General features: G+C 35.5%; 1 protein-coding gene across 4 annotated transcripts in view; it reads right to left on the bottom strand.

Annotated features, from left to right (window-relative positions):
• LOC137399999 (uncharacterized) overlaps positions 1–16139 on the bottom strand; it is a 34029-nt gene extending 17890 nt beyond the window's left edge. For all 4 annotated transcript variants that reach the window (XR_010979203.1, XM_068086291.1, XM_068086298.1 and 1 more), the window contains exons 1-7: positions 16065–16139; positions 15742–15835; positions 7545–7639; positions 3507–3568; positions 2864–2928; positions 2020–2078; positions 868–935 (exon numbers count right to left, since the gene is read on the bottom strand). Coding sequence is in view for 3 of the 4 variants with exons in the window: in XM_068086291.1 (XP_067942392.1) it covers positions 868–935; positions 2020–2078; positions 2864–2928; positions 3507–3568; positions 7545–7639; positions 15742–15835; positions 16065–16134 (513 nt within the window). In the remaining variant the exon portion in view is untranslated. The remainder of the gene's footprint in view (positions 1–867; positions 936–2019; positions 2079–2863; positions 2929–3506; positions 3569–7544; positions 7640–15741; positions 15836–16064) is intronic.
• Positions 16140–18617: the final 2478 nt, after the last annotated feature.

Genomic DNA, 18617 nt, shown 5'->3' with positions numbered 1-18617 from the left:
AACCAATTGTTTTTATTTTCTCTCTTAATTTATTTCAACTACACAAAACACTTTTCTCATGATGTATAGTTTGAAAGTTAGAATTGCAAATGTTGTTATATGTTGAATACAAATAAATTTTCTGTCCAAAGACTTTTTTATCACCGAGTAGTACAGCTAGTGACTAGATCAAAATCAGCTGTTGTTGTATGACCTCTCAAGGCCAAAAAATTGGAGTTTCAGGCTTCGCTTTTTCTGTTCAGCTGGCAGTTGCTGTTCTACTCAATTTTATCTTTTAATGGTGAGGCAACTCCCTCATACTTTGCTGTTCAAGAATAAACAATGAGTGTGATACCAGCCTTTCAGTTACACACATTTACAAATAAGTAGAGTATTACAATTCTCTGCTTTAACCACGTTTCCACATCCACACAAATAATGCTTGCAATACTCTTTCGATATTACTGTATATAAATGATTTTCGTAAAACACACCGACAACGAATATTGCAGTAATAAACAACCATGCGAGTCTTTTCTTTTATTGAAAAAGTGTTTAGAAGCACTTAGACTTTTGGGAACAGGTAAGCGAACCGTTGCAGCGCCATATGTACCTATAAATGATTTTGGGGACTTTGCAAGACAAACACTTATGTCAGTATATCAACCAGCATAAATGATATGACATGAAGTAAATTCCTACCTTGCTCATCAAATGCTTTAACTAATTGATTATTAGAATATACATGTAGGTTCCGACCAACACTCATATAAATTCAGAAAACTATGAAAAGAATGATATAAGGAGTTGTTTACTTTTCTAGTGCTGGTTAAAATGAAAGAGGAAACAATTTGAACTTGTCATATTTTGCAGCTTTTACCGACTTACAGCGTAGTTGCCGACTATACTATGAGCAAGGAGTTCCAGCGCTGCTTCTCCGTGGTACTTGGTTGAGCCTACAAATTAACAAACTCTGTGGTTGTACAACTAACCAAAACTGAAATATGCATACCATTGCATCTATAAATATCTGCTGTCAACACTGCACCTGTCTTCCATTTCAAGAGCTCAGATATAAATGCAAATGTTTATTGGAACCTGCCATTGTACAATTTAACGAGACCATCAAGTCTGTTAGCAATAGTTTTAGAATGATATTCATTTAGTACTCAGACTACAACCGAAGTGCAATTTCATCAGGTGCTATAAATGTGAAGAGAAATTAAATAGTGCTGTTAACAAAAACATGCCCTCATAATAGCTACCGTAAAACACCTATATTTGAATGCCATGGCGTTCTATGTTTCAACCCGTTCTCTATAGTGGCGTTCAAATAGAGGTGGCATTCAAATAGAGATTTTACGGTAACTTGACACAATCGATATGCCAAACAAATTCTAGTCTTCCTTCATAAAATTTACTGTGTAATTCCTTCATACAAGAAGAGATGGGTGAAGATAGATAAATTGAGTGAGAGTAATGGTATAGATGTAGAGACACAACTATATTTTATATATGGAGCTAAAATTTGTCAGGTCTATACTCAAGTAAGCTGAGATAAAGATAAAAAGATGTTTATTATTACAAAGGCATCGCACAGATTATATTTATGATGATTTTTCAAAGGCAAAATCATAGGAAATCAGAAAAAATGGTTTTATAAATATATGTAATTTGTAGTTAGCACCTGTATGCTAATTAGAAGCAAACTAAACTCAACACCCTGATATTAAAACAATGTGTAATTTTACTGGCCTCCGACAATTAAAACTGATACACTAAAGGGATAATCCAAGCTGTAATGAGCTGATAGCAACAGCGACCCGCATGATGTTGGAGAAATCCTAAGGGCAGCAAACAGGAAACTGAATAGAAAAGAATCACGCTTACAAGCAATTAACGACTGATAAATGGAATTTTACAACTTAATTACAAAAGTAAATAAGAGCGTTGAGGATAAAGCTCAAATAATGAATAAAAAGTGAAGATATATCCGCTCAGGGCCAACTCAGTGTTTTCTATAGCTCATAAAACACTCACCGATGCTTTCTTTCCCTTGAGAAATTTCTGGAAACTCTGCGTTCAGACCTATGACCACCCTGAAAATCATGTTCCAGACGATGATGAAATAATGAAGAGAGATAAATTCATATGATTGATGAGATAAAATTCGTGAGCTATTACAAATGTAGCAGCTGATGATATGCCGGTGAAGGACACTTGTGACAAGGTGACAAGGACACTTGTGACAAGGTGACAAGGACACTTGTGACAAGGTGACAAGGACACTTGTGACAAGGTTTCCAATCATTGTATAAGGGCCAGTATATATGGTGCTTGTCAGTTATGATTCTGAACAAGCTTTCTAAGCAAAAACCATTGATCGGAATGCGTATACATACAAGCGCATTCTTTCTAAATATCAGTGATAGCTGGGCCAATGTAAGTTTTAGCACAAAAAATTGTAAATCTATCTGTTTACTAAGTGCATACGGCGACGTATTTACTCGGGCTCACTTTTACAAAGACAATGAATATTCCATTCCACATGCTCAGCCACTCACAAGAAATTCATAATCAAATAGGAATATTTGACAAGTTTAGTGTCCCTTCGAATTTTAAAAACATTTATTTTATGTTAACAGTGCAAGTGTAGACTTCCAACATCTCCTAATACTTTCGTCACAACAGAAGTTAGCAAAGTTTAATAATACTCAGAATTACTTTGGTAACTACACAAAAATACGATCTACTTTTTACTGCTCCAAGACACACCGGCCAAATTAGGAACACATTCTAAAGATAGCAAGACTGCTCGAGCGGTAAGTAACTACATACAATACAGACTATTTTCATGCTGCTAGTAAGGAGGCTATCTAGTTACCTCTGAGCACCCCGCAGTACATCCTTCAATATAGAATGCATAGAAGCAAGTGACTCTTCATCATACTGCAAGCGAGGAAATTGCAATGAATTAAGTTGAGTTCCAATAGAATATGATATGAAAATAGTTAGTATGCCCTGCTTGTACATGTTGATGGTTAACTCTGAAACTGTCAACAGCATGCATACGTATGCCTCTTTAATTCAGTGACAGCATCCCGAACTCAGCAATTAAAACAAATTACATGCCTACACTAGCTAGAGCATATAACTTGAGAAGGCTAGAATAGGCTAGAATAGGCTGAGAGGCTAGAATGCAACATAATTAAGAAATTCACTGCTTAAACTGATTATTAGAATATTGGTTCAGAAAAGCCCTTTGTGTAAGTTCAATAAACGATGATGAAGCATTATATAATGAGTTGTTCACTCTTTTTAGTGGTAGCTATAATTAAATAGAAAAGATAACTCTCAATGTCCCGCTTCAACGCATGCTTTGCTGCTTTTTGTTTTATGTTACAATATTCGTGTAGGTACATAATTCAGTGAACCAGTCTGTATAGATAGGACTGATTGCGTGTAACATATCACCAACCAGCTTGCATAAAATGACATCATGTACATGTATATAATACGCTACAAACCAATTTGTGTAGAAAGGACAGCTTGTCATAGAATGAACCACGAGTCAGCAGAGCTACGGCAGCTGCAAAGAGTAAGAGAAAAAGTAAGTATTTTTTTAGGAGCCACCTATTCGCATATACCTAACACATAGCATGTGCCGAATACGCCTACAGAACGAATATAGACCTGTAAAAACAATTTCCATTTTTGTTTAAGAGATTTAGACCTTTAAACAGTTTGAAACAACTATTTAATAGTCTAACACTCAGAGGCAGGGTTAGAAAAACCATGATTTTTTTTTAAAAGCCAGATTTTTTTTATTTAAATCAGATTTTTTTATTTGAATTGGACTTTTGTGAAAACATCAACTACCAGTTTTTTTCATAACCGCTAACATAATATTATTTTATTTTGTTGAAGTGTGCTATATGGAAACATAAGCAACATAACAAAACAGCTTCGCATTACTTTAATTTATTAAAAGTTGTTTCTATTTTTATTTTGATCATGTTGCGCAGTTCATATTAACAGACCTTCTATAAGTCTCATTTTATGGAGGTCAGCCTTTGAGATGGGAAAGTTCTGAAGAAAATAAATCAGACATGATATCTTAGAATGATTTAAATCACAGCCTTTGACATGTAAAAACAAAAAAAATCATCAAACGATTTTTTTGGATGATTTAAATTATAAGATAATGTTTAATTAATATTATCTAAGATAATATTAATTAAACATTATTAAAGATTAACTAAGATATCATGTTTAATTAATTTTCTTCAGAACTTTCCCATCTCACAGGCTGACCTCCAAAAAATGGGACTTATAGATTTAAATCAATGATTTGAATCATTTGGTTTTAATTAGCCAACCCTGCTCGGAGGATGAAAGATTTCAGGCATCTTAGTCAAATCACCTGCTTAACTGCTAACAGACTAACATTAAAGTCAGATGTGGGCTTATATGATAGACATAAGTACGTGGAGGAATGGTATTAATCTTGAAAATTGGACCACATCCAATACCAGGATTGCAGCATCATCCATTAGAACCCACATTAAAACTTATTGGGGAAGGTGGTAAACCCCTGACATGTTCTATGTCTCACTAATCACTTAAAAATACGCTGTGAAAAATGTGGTTCTCCCTCAAAAATTTCCTTATCTACCCTAATACATGCTAAGCAAGGAAGATTACAGCTGGTGACAACACCCAGTGATAAATCAACTACTTATGCAACATTGTCTATTGAGCATATTGATTTTTACAAGGATTAGCTCTGTTCTTTGCATTGGCTTATATCGAAGCCTTTTCAAGAGATGAACACTTTTTGCTAGTGCGTACAGCTTGTAGATATGCACAATATTACATCAATAATGTTAAACGCTTGATTTGCATAAACGTCAGCAAAGGTATTTTATCGAACGACACGAGCTGAGAGGTCAAAAACACACCTCTTCTGTTGTAACAGACGGAATGTAGCAAGTTTTAAAGTGCAAGTGGCCCGCAATCTGTTTGGCACACTAAATCACTCTAGGGGGAGATAACTCTATGGTTTGGCACACTAAATACTATAAGTTGATGTAGTTTGGAAAGACTTTTGCATGCCCTGCATCTCATTGGCCAAGCAACAAAGATTTTAGTACTGAACCAACTTGGCGTTTTTTAAAGGAAAACAAACGTGACAAGATTATCACTGACAACTCCAGTGACAATATTATACAGTGCGCAGGAATATGAAAACTATGATGGACAAATTGATTTGAATCCAACTGATAAATTATAAGGTCAAATTAATTAACTTTTCGAGAGTTGAATTTGGCAGACAACTACATGTATATCATAATTGTATTGAAATTAGTTCACAATTGGTACCAGTGAATTAGGTTAAGATGAAATTAGAAGGCCTTCAAAGAGACTCTGAGAATGTGAGACTGAATTTTATCCAAAGGCTTCTGGAAAATCAGTCTTGACAAAAACCTAATACTTGGCCACCTCCACAGCCTTTACGCTCATGCAAGAGCAGAATGTCTTTCTATATTTATTTAATAAAAGGAACAGCCTTTAACAAGTAGTAGGCACCAACTACTTTGGTCTGAGAGGAGTATCAAACTTTCTTTTCATAAAATACATACATGCAAATAGAATTCGCATTACTATTGACTGCCAATCACAATAGTAAGAGGAACTAGCATAATTTTAGTGATGATCGGTTCACATGTTGGCATACAAGAACTGAATTGTAGCGGTAAGATGGTCGGATGCATCTACGAAGCATCATTGAAAATGGTGAAAGCTATTTGTAAAAGTTTCGATAACCCATCATCTGTGATGCACAGAAGTGTTTGCAAATGTTAAAATGCTTCTATTGCATTTGCCCTTTTATCGATAAAGCAATTATTTTGTCATTGGCGCGTCATTGAAGACCGTCATGTATGGGCCTCTATGGTCGCATATCATCTATAACTCCAAAAGAGTACCTAATGATTATCAAATGCTAGCACTCTTAAAACCGATTTGAGTGCGGGTGTTCTGCCACTGGCTCAAACTCCTTTAGGTGCGCATTGCTAAAGATTTTAGGTCTATTCTGTTCACCTCACTTGTCCAAGATCCCCTAAGCCGCTATTATAGCTTTTTGAATATCAACAAGGCTTATTAAAGATGACATTGTATAGAATTCATTTGAACATTTGAACATTATGTGCATTTCCCATTTACATGTATAACAGACCTAAATATAAGAATATTGTCGACTTTCGTAAACAACTATTAGATAAGTGCTGCTTAGGTCACAACCTCCTTTGCATGCATTTTTAAACGGATTACCGACTGAGGGGAGGCAAATTCTAATCTAATTTCAGCTTAAATAAGATGCAAAATTGTTTCGTGTTGATGTCTGTAAAATTCTTATGCTATACCGCTTTACATATTGAGAACGCAACTCCTATGTTTTTAATTCATCAGCCCTGTCAATTACCTTTGCCCTTGTTCCATTGTTTTTTGATAGAGTGATGCATCGATGCCCGATAAGTATGACAAGACACGACCAACAAGATAGTTGTTTATGAAATCTTGTCTATTGTTTTGCTTAAAAAGTAAATCCAGATCGAGTTTAAACTAGAGCCAAGTGAGTTGAAAAATGATTTGAACCATAAATGAACTTGAATCCATAAGTTTAACGATTTTATTTGGACTTGCAAAGGGTTGGTAGAGAAATAAAATAATTTGAGTTCAACAGTTCAGAGTTCAACAGCGCTAGCTTTAAAACTGTTGAATGTGTAAGATAACTGATCAAGGATGATTCTCCTGAGAAAATACTGCAGATACATGTATATATGAAGGCCTATCAATGTTACAATAGTACTCATCACTCAGTTAGTCACATTATGAACAGAGCTTGAATTGAACATTGACCGCCGTACCAGAGTTGATCCTTGACACTAATTATCAAAGAACAAAAAGAACAAGAACAAAATATATGTTACAATAACGAGTCTCATAAATATAGCCAGTCATGGGGATGTTCACATGTTGGTGCCTGGTCTTGAGCTAAGTCTACATGAAGTATAAGGTTGACAAGTCAACGTACTTGTAGTATTTAAAACTAACTTAAACGAGACTCCCTTTATAAATATGAAAGGACAATTAGTACAATAATTAGTATTATAATGCATTCAATGTCCATCTGTTTGAAGCCGAGGTACCAGGTCGAGGAATAAAGATTGCATCATATGGGATTTGAACCAATAACAATCTACTTGACTGCCCAGCGCGCAACCACTTGCACTAACCATACACCTTACAAGTTGTACAATAATTGCGGCTCCTTTAGGTCGTCAAACAAACAACTTGACATACTAAGCTAATGTAATTAATCCAGGTAATGAGTGGTAACCAAGAGCCAGTGCAATGATTGAATTTGTATTTTGCACAGCCCTTTATCCAGACACTAGCTCTAACAAAACTGTGTCTACTTAAAGCCGCTCATCCATTGCTAGTTGTGAATCTTCAATTCAATCGGTAGAATTCAGAAGCTGCCGATGTATGATTTGCCTTACCGAGAGAGAGTCTCCAGTTGATATATCCACAGCCATCTTGAAGTGTCTCACATATGCAGTTGTTTACCCTTGAAGAGAATGGCAGAAGAAACACTCTATAAGTAAACAATTAAATGCTACAATATATTTTGGAATGGAAAGTCAAAGGCTGTATAGTATACTAGTGTTGGTACAGAATAATTTGACATGAAAAAAACAAAAAATATAAAAATATTTCTTTTATAATTTTGTGTAACTCAAAATGATTTCTACTAGAAACAGCTTGACATGTTATAGTCAAATGTAAGTTTGACTGAAGCGATCAGTGCGTGTGTAAGTTATATACTAGAAAAGATGTGTTACCAAATGTAAACACCGACACAGTTAAGTTAAACTTTCACCCAGAACTCCCATGTAAGACACACCCAAGCTCATTAGCCACTTTAATGGAGAAAATTTCTGAGTAAAATTACCTTGTCTATCTATATCAATCCATATCTATCTATATCTATCTATATCTATCCATATCTATCTATATCTATCTATATCTATCTGTATCTATCTATATCTATCTATATCTATCTATATCTATCCATATCTATCTATATCTATCTATATCTATCTATATCTATCTGTATCTATATCTATCTATATCTATCTATATCTATCTGTATCTATATCTATCTATATCTATCTATATCTATCTATATCTATCTATATCTATCTATATCTATCCATATCTATCTATATCTATCCATATCTATCTATATTTATCCATATCTATCTATATCTAACCATATCTATCCATATCTATCTATATCTATCTATATCTATCTATATCTATCCATATCTATCTATATCTATAGCTATATCTATAGAAATATCTATAGATATAGCTATATCTATAGCTAATGTATCTATAGCTAAAGATCCATGGCGTTCAGTGATGCTAACCAATTGTCACATGATGGAAGAGTTATAAGAACAGACTCACTACAGATTATCAAATGTAGAAAAGTAGGTTCACTTCATGCAATGTCAGACTCAGTTTATAATCTTAGAACTGTGCATTCCAGATAATGTGCCATCATCTATATGATTCTAGATAATGTGCCATCATCTATATGATTCCAGATAATGTGCCATCATCTATATTATTCCAGATAATGTGCCATCATCTATATGATTCCAGATAATGTGCAATCCTCTATATGATTCCAGATGATGTGCCATCATCTACATGATTCCAGATGATGTGCCATCATCTATATGATTCTAGATAATGTGCCATCATCTATATGATTCCAGATAATGTGCCATCGTCTATATTATTCCAGATAATGTGCCATCATCTATATGATTCCAGATAATGTGCCATCATTTATATGATTCCAGATAATGTGCCATCATCTATATGATTCCAGATAATGTGCCATCATCTATATGATTCCAGATAATGTGTCATCATCTATATGATTCCAGATAATGTGCCATCATCTATATGATTCCAGATAATGTGCCCATATATGATATATGGGCACATTATCTGGATGATTACAAACTAAAGAATGCCCCTTCGCATGCATCAAGGACTGTTATGTTATGGATTGTCGTGAAAGCACCACAGGAATTTGCATTTAAAATGAAAGAAATCCAGAGACTTACTGCTAGTATTTTATAATTCTACTTTTTTAAGAAATTACTTTAGGCGTGTTTAGCGCTGAGCTTTTCAGTTGAAAACAAATCTTTGTATAAACTTGTCCAACGAGATCACTCAAATAAACACGATGAGATTGGTAATGTTTCTTTTGCACAGCCTGTTAGGAAGAGCAATTGTCTGGAGATTTCAACAACTAGGTTTATTACACAATCAGCAAAAACAAACCTTATCCGCTTGTGACTACCATGCATTTATCTCAATGCCAACAACATGTATTCATAATAAGACATGTCTTGATTAAATATACCTTCAACTATTTTTATAAAGCATATAAAACCTGTTAAATTTTGATTGGCAGCAAAACACTCCGGTAGTTAGACGGACAGTTAGACGGACAGTTAGACGGACAGTTAGACGGACAGTTAGACGGATAGTTAGACGGACGGTTAGACGGACGGTTAGACGGACGGTTAGACGGACAGTTAGACGGACAGTTAGACGGACAGTTAGACGGATAGTTAGACGGACAGTTAGACGGACAGTTAGACGGACAGTTAGACGGACAGTTAGACGGACAGTTAGACGGACAGTTAGACGGATAGTTAGACGGACAGTTAGACGGATAGTTAGACGGACAGTTAGACGGACAGTTAGACGGACAGTTAGACGGACAGTTAGACGGACAGTTAGACGGACAGTTAGACGGACAGTTAGACTGACAGTTAGACGGATAGTTAGACGAACAGTTAGACGGACAGTTAGACGAACAGGCAGACGAACAGTTAGACGGTCTGTTGGATGGACAGTTGGACGGACAGTTAGATGGACAGTTAGTTATTGTCATGGAGAGACTGTTATTAAGTATATTAACAGTGTACTCAGAAGCAACTGTGAATGTAGCGAGCATGAGGGTCCACAGTAAACAATGGGGTTGAAAACTGAGTCAGTAAGAGCATTCTTTAAGATTTAGATTGTTTTGATAAGGTTGTAAGCGCTCTCCTATCAGTTTGTTCAAACAAAGACACTATCATGAACAGATTATGAGAGCTGACTCGAATGATACACACTTTTGTCAAATGACTACTAATAAAGTACTAGGTTAATCATCTGGGAAGATGTGGTCACAAACCCTCTAGAAAGATTTGAAAGAGAACCATGAACAGAAATACATGTACCTAGACTCCTAGAGTCATCAGACAAAATGACAGCAAGAATGTCATTGCTGCTGCTGCGAGTTGATACATAGACAATGAGCTTGGTAGGCCAACTTAACCCAGTTAAATAGATTATGACTGAAGACACCATAAACTGCTATAGCCAGAAACCACGGAAGAAATAGTTTTACATGTCTCAACTCTGGAATGTAGAGGGAGAAAGAATTTCAAATCAATTTGATTAGATTAGAATTGACAGCTAGCTATTTATCCTGGCATATAGAAATATAAAACTCTGCCTATGAACCACAGAGAATAAAATATTTCCCGTCATGCTTTATAGAATACCAAGCAATATACAATTCTATCCATGAATACAAGTCCAATATTTACCCTTGCAGTCACCTGAGCCAACAAGCATTTAGTTGATAAGTACATATAAAGAGTGTCCATAGAACTCTGAAGATTCTCAGGCGGCATACGGTGTAAGGTTTCTAGTTTAAAATCAATTTTAGTGCATGAATTGCAAACTTAACATTGAATAATGAGAGACCTACGATACTGTGCAAAGAAAACATTGATTCTGTCATGAACAATCATTTTTCAATGGAACGCATTCAGTAATGCTTTAAACTTCGGCGTTCAAGCAAATTCGTTAAATGGTTATCTGTTAGAAATATTCAAAAAAACATTTCATGTGAACTTTCTATGTGACTGAATCACCAAAGAGTACATGAGTTCCACACAAAAAGGAGGGTTGACATTTCCAGGCGTTTATGGTAAAAACTGTCAACTCTGAGAGGATGTAATTAATGGTATTGATATGAGTTTTTGCTTGTGACAGATGGAGTATATCACATGTATATATATCATACATGTAATATATATCTATATATCTTATATCTATATATATATTTCTCAAAGTCCGTCTGTATGTCGTATATCTGTCTGTTAGTTTTCCGGCTATAGCTATTATTAGAACAGCTGAGCTGGACAACAATGCAGACTCAAAGTCATGGCTTACCGTCATTGGAAGCCTAATCTTATTAACTAGCTTAGTGGAATTTATACCAGGCTACTAGCTTGAAAGGTACAGTTGTTAGACAAAGTTTTAAAACCTTTACGGTTGTTTTTATTTTTCTCTTAATTTATTTCAACTACACGACACACTTCTCTCGTGGCATGTAGTTTGAAAGTTAGAATGGCAAATGTTGTTATATGCTAAATACAAATCAATTTTCTGTTCAAAGACTCTTCTATTACACGGGCAATGTCGGGTGGCACAGCTAGTCTATATATTTCTCAAAGTCCGTTTGTTTTCCGGCTATAGCTATTATTAGAACACTTGAGCTGGACAACAATGCAGACTCAGTCATGGCTTACCGTCATTGGAAGCCTAACCTTATTAACTAGCTTAGTGGAATTTATACCAGGCTACTAGCTTGAGAGGTACAGTTGTTTGACAAAGTTTTAAAACCTTTACAGTTGTATTTATTTTTCTCATGATGTGTAGTTTGAAAGTTAGAATGGCAAATGTTGTTATACCAAATACAAATCAATTTTATAAATACAAATCAATTTTTGGTCCAAATACTCTTCTATTACACGGGCAACGCCGGGTGGTACAGCTAGTATATATATATACATATATATACATATATATCGTAATATATATATACATGTATATATATAGTAAAAGACATGTTTATATCGTAATATATTAACATGTATATATACCGTAACATAAACATGTAAATATAAGATATATATCCTGTATATATCGTATCTGTACATTATATATATATATATATATATATAAATACAAGACAGTACCTGTAAAGCGTGTTATTGGAAATGGCTAAGATCTTTAGGCGAGCGCTCAAACTCCTATGTCTCTGGTAGGAGACCTGGGAGTTTAACCTGAGAGTTTGAGTAGATATTACCACCCACTTGGTTTACCAGGAGTGAAAAAACAATTTATATGTGATAAATGCAGGTGCCAGTAGCTGAAGAAGATCAATAAAAGGTAAGCGAACCGAAACTTAGGTGAACTTAGCCATCCGCATAATCAAATGGGTGGTAATGTCTACCTAAGCCTTGGTTTCCTACCAGAGACCAGGGAGTTTCAACACTCGCCTCAAGTTCTTCGCTGTTTCACTAGCGCACCTTACAGCAATTGACTGTACACCTCACAAATATTGACTGTCGGCTATATTTGGCTGAGCCATGTTTGATGTGCGAGCACTATTATATCCCCCAATGCTCCAATGAGTACTGGAATTACAGAATATATACATGTATATATATATATGCATGTATATATATATGCATGTATATATATATATAAATCTGTATATATACATTATATATATATATATATATATATATATATACACATGTGCATGCATATATACACTATATATATGCAAATAGTTAAATGTAGATGTTCGCTCATGAATCGTGTTTTAGTATTTTTTAACTACTGGCGGTTTCATGCATTCATCACATATACAGTAGATATCTAAGAATGCATAGATATGAAGATAAAACCACCATTCTCACCAATCATAGCACTACATTCTTTTACCCAAGCTTGGGAGAGATAAACTTTCCCCATGTTACTGCGGGCCATTAATTAAAGACCAAGAATGCTACACTCGGATGATTATGAGAATATGTTTTAAAGTTGTAGCAAGTACTTTGAATCTAACAACATCTAGCAGCTAATGATCCAATCATTGTCAGGCGTGAACTTTATCACACCTGCACTGGTGGAACAGACTAGAGTAGCTACAAGAATTGAGTAAGTTTGTTAAGCCACGCCAACTTGCTACAATCCACAATTTCTTATCTCTGCCATCCCCATGGTAACTCATTGCTTCATAATTAACACTACAACTATTCAAAAGAGCAGCTTTAGCCAGCTTTTGGCCAAGTCAAGGTCAACGGAATGTCACATAACAGTAGTTGCAAAATATCGGCAGTGCAAAAATTGCTCAATTCAATGTTTGAATTTGTGAACTTTTAATAGAATAAATAAATTATAACTAGAGCTATATTTTTGCTAAAGGAGTAAATCGACGCGGAGCCGCGAGCTTCACAAATTACAGGTGTACAATTATTTAGATCACAAACTGGTAACACTTCAGAGTGAGAGCCTGATATAACAACTCACTATAAATGAATTAGCCAGATGTCTGTCAGGTATCAGTCAAAGTCAAATATTTGGCAGATGTCAAATACCTGTTAAATTTCAGATATTTGTGAGATATCAGACATCTGTCAGATGCCAAATATCTGTCAAATATCAGATATCTGTCAAATATCAGATATCTGCCAGAAAAGTTTAACACGATTCAACATCTGTAATGTGCTTAGTATAGTTTGTTTGGCAAAGCATTGAAGCCATAAAAATTCTAGCATTATAAAGCTCAAAATATCTTTTTATATATATTCTCGACTTACCAGCCATAAAAATGATACTCTTCTGCCCTTTATGTGACAAACCCGTTTATTGATGAATGCATTTCTACTAAATGCATTCATCAATCTCAAATGATTACAATTTCCAATATAGCTGAATTTATAAAGTCAGCTAAGAAAAATGTGAATCCTTAAAAATCTTATATGAGTTTAAGAATGTGGGCCAAGAGAAAGGGTTAGCGCCGCTGACCTTATACTGATATACTTATGCTGATATACTTATGCCGATATACTTATACCGATATACTTATACCGATATACTTATACCGATATACTTATACCGATATACTTATACCGATATACTTATACCGATATACTTATACCGATATACTTATACCGATATACTTATGCCGATATACTTATGCCGATATACTTATGCCGATATACTTATACCGATATACTTATACCGATATACTTATACCGATATACTTATACCGATATACTTATGCCGATATACTTATGCCGATATACTTATGCCGATATACTTATGCCGATATACTTATGCCGATATACTTATACCGATATACTTATACCGATATACTTATACCGATATACTTATACCGATATACTTATACCGATATACTTATACCGATATACTTATACCGATATACTTATGCCGATATACTTATGCCGATATACTTATGCCGATATACTTATACCGATATACTTATACCGATATACTTATACCGATATACTTATACCGATATACTTATACCGATATACTTATACCGATATACTTATACCGATATACTTATACCGATATACTTATGCCGATATACTTATGCCGATATACTTATGCCGATATACTTATGCCGATATACTTATACCGATATACTTATACCGATATACTTATACCGATATACTTATACCGATATACTTATACCGATATACTTATACCGATATACTTATACCGATATACTTATACCGATATATTTATACTGATGCTGTAACAATACCAAGCACAAAACTAGAGTGAAATCATTATTTATGTAAGTGAATGAAATAGAAACTTGACTCAAATGCACAACAACATCCCTGAGAAGACTAAGCAGACCAACATACCGTATACACTTGTTAAGTTAGTTTACCAAGTGAAGTGTTTTGGCTGAAGCAGAACCACATTCCAGGTGTTTATTAGATTATGGACTCGTTTCATAATTATTAAGTTTTATACGGAAATGCTAATAGAGAACTGGGTAAAAGACCTACTCGCCAGATAAAGTGATATAAAACTCAAAATTTACCATAATTTTTACTATATAAGAGCTGTGTCTGTTTGTCCAAAGTAAAATTAAAAGTTGCAAAAAAGCATAGTACAAGATTTGAACTTGCAACATTCATCTCTTACCATTTGCCCAAATCGACATCCGATTAGCATTCCAGAATAATTGTATGTATGATTATTACACCTGATATTCTCTTACAGCGCACTAGACCTCCGGGTGCTATTACTATTTATAATTAGATTATATAGAAGGCTGAAATGATGTAATTTGATCAAGCCTCAAAAACTACAAGCCAAAAGAAACCATTGATAAGTAAGTCCTTAAAAATTCATGAAGAGCAAATTTGTATTCAGAACAGTTGTAGGTTTCTAAAGGTGCATGAGAAAATTTACAAAAAATTGCCCACCAGATATAATAAACCTATCAAATGTATTACACATTGTAACCACAAATAACAGTTGAGACAGCTTGGGGTACTCAACTAGACTAAGTATGCAAAAACTGCCTGTACAGAAATAATTCTGTGCAGCTTACACCGTCCCATAAAACAGAAATGACTAGAAGCATTTTCGTCACCGATATGACCTTGCCATAACAGCATATGGTTAGTATTGCAGCCACTTATGCACCAGGCAACTATTCGTATTAAAATTTCTTATGATAAGTTATATGAAACATTGTTTTTTATGACTCACAAAGTGTTGGCTGACATGTAGCTCGTTCTAGTCTGATGCAGCTTCTGCAACCTCCTCCAGGTTTGCTCAACACATGATATGCTTTTTTTCATGCCTGCAATTGACATAAAAAATTGTAGTAAATACATAACGCAGCACCGATTATTTTCGCAAAGGAAAACAGGGGCACCTCTATTTTATTATAGTTTAGCCCTATCAATTCACTCAGCTGTTCAAAGCATGTATCAACAACAACTATATGCGCAATAAATAAAAACCAGGCTTTCTAAAGAGCAAAAAAGAGCAAAGGTCACCATTTTATAAAAATAATGTAACCAGCCTACCTTGATGTGTCAGTGTGGGAATGGGAGAAAAGCCTGATATGATGGTTCTGCTCATATCAGATCCGCTCATATCTAAAAAGCTAAAAAAATAATGTATGGAATATATAACAATTAGAGATGCTGATGTGTGAAGTAAAACTATGCTCCTTTACTGCTATTTACTGCCTGCATTTAGTAAAATATGGATGTCTGCCTATAAGGTTTGATGAATAAACTGTGCTTGCCAGTTATTATTGAAACATTTAATCAAAAGAAGCATAGCAACTCATATTAAAGAAACATGTCCACTCGTCCATAAAAGGGAAATTCATTGAAAGGAAATTATCATTAATTAAAATGTTCATGACGAAAGGAAGATGTTTGTTTAACTTTTAATAACATCAATAGCTTTCAAACTATCCTATTACTTTCGGCAAGATAACTGATTAAGGATTTAACTGATTGAAAATCTAGCGTGTTCTCTCATTCATCAGCTATTAAATGATCATCATATTTCTATTATGGATTTGCTAAACTGCATGAAGCTATCCTGGGATTACCATAGTAATATGCAAGCCAGCTTTCACGGAAAGCCAATGAACTATCATAGAACACTGTATATAAGGATATGTAAGCCAGTGTAGAACAGGATGGGTAATAACAAGTAACAAAGGAAAATACACTAGTGAGACAGAAGAACAAAGAGCACGAGATAATGTCTACGAGCAACAAAACTGCATGTATATATGGAAACTTGTTGATTATTTGAACATAAACTCATCTCTGTGCAGCTTTAGTTTTTTGTATAAGACGGCTTGTTGTATGAGGCGGCTTGTCGTATGAGGCGGCTTGTCGTATGAGGCGGCTTGTCGTATGAGGCGGCTTGTCGTATGAGGCGGCTTGTCGTATGAGGCGGCTTGTCGTATGAGGCGGCTTGTCGTATGAGGCGGCTTGTCGTATGAGGCGGCTTGTCGTATGAGGCGGCTTGTCGTATGAGGCGGCTTGTCGTATGAGGCGGCTTGTCGTATGAGGCGGCTTGTCGTATGAGGCGGCTTGTCGTATGAGGCGGCTTGTCGTATGAGGCGGCTTGTCGTATGAGGCGGCTTGTCGTATGAGGCGGCTTGTCGTATGAGGCGGCTTGTCGTATGAGGCGGCTTGTCGTATGAGGCGGCTTGTCGTATGAGGCGGCTTGTCGTATGAGGCGGCTTGTCGTATGAGGCGGCTTGTCGTATGAGGCGGCTTGTCGTATGAGGCGGCTTGTCGTATGAGGCGGCTTGTCGTATGAGGCGGCTTGTCGTATGAGGCGGCTTGTCGTATGAGGCGGCTTGTCGTATGAGGCGGCTTGTCGTATGAGGCGGCTTGTCGTATGAGACGGCTTGTCGTATGAGACGGCTTGTCGTATGAGACGGCTTGTCGTATGAGACGGCTTGTCGTATGAGACGGCTTGTCGTATGAGACGGCTTGTCGTATGAGACGGCTTGTCGTATGAGACGGCTTGTCGTATGAGACGGCTTGAAACCAAAACCCACTTGCAAGGGGGTTCTGATTACAAGATAGTCAGCGCTGACTTCAACACTTCTTGGATGCGTGAAACAAGTTAGACCGCACTGGCACTAATAAGTTGTAGATTAGCGTTGTTTGCTTTTTTGACAATTTCTTATGGTTATTCGGCACGTGTCACTTTTACCACGTGCACAAAAACCCATGGTTTAGTGTGAAAAATAGCTCTAGCATGCCGAAATTGTGGAGACCAATTTTCGTTCTTTAATAGAAAGTGTCTGGTAGTTATCGTAAATAGGCTATTGTAGAAAACATATGTTCAAATATATAGAACTAGATATCAAACATATACCGTAACGAATTTTCCAGAGATGTCTCGACAGTGAATAAAAATTTATCTCATACGGAAAGTTTTCGTAGACTATTCATAAAACGAATAAACTACCCAAACATTAAAATAAAACGACCACATAAAAATTCCTGCTTAGTTTGCTTACCCTACACAGCAGGTTTCGCAAATGAAACGTAATCGTACAACGCCTAATTAATATGCTAAATATTTTACACTAAGAGGCATTCACTTAGCAACACAACCTTGACCGCTGTGTAATTCCTAACAATGGATAATAGTGTGATGAAAATACGTGGTCAGACTAAGCATTAGCGAGTCTTTAATATAACGGTAACAGTTCGTAAAACGCAAGTATTTTTTGCCTTTCCTCAGAGTTAGCTTCTCATGGAATCTTAAAAAACTATTGATAGCTTGTGTTTTGCACTCGTTGGTGAACTGTGAGCAATGAAGCTACCGTTATTTTTATGAATACCGATTTATAAAAAGCTAAGGTCAAGGACCCTTTAAAAAAAGCTGAGGTGTGAAAGAAGAGAAAAACCTTTCAGAAGATGTCTCGTCATTCGGTATAATTTAAACGACGGACTATAGCAGCTAATTTAATCATTTGTTTTGAAATTGATATACGCAAAGGTCCTTCAAGTACGTGGGTTGTTTTTGCTTATTTTGGCAAATACATGTATTAATTTGCTAAATAACATACTGTTGTTGTATTGGTCTGCACA

Source organism: Watersipora subatra, chromosome 1 (assembly GCF_963576615.1).
Source record: "Watersipora subatra chromosome 1, tzWatSuba1.1, whole genome shotgun sequence".
NCBI classification, from domain to species: Eukaryota; Metazoa; Bryozoa; class Gymnolaemata; order Cheilostomatida; family Watersiporidae; genus Watersipora; species Watersipora subatra.
The sequence above is the reverse complement of the archived record's forward strand: the minus strand, read 5'-3'. Positions and strand labels throughout refer to the sequence as shown.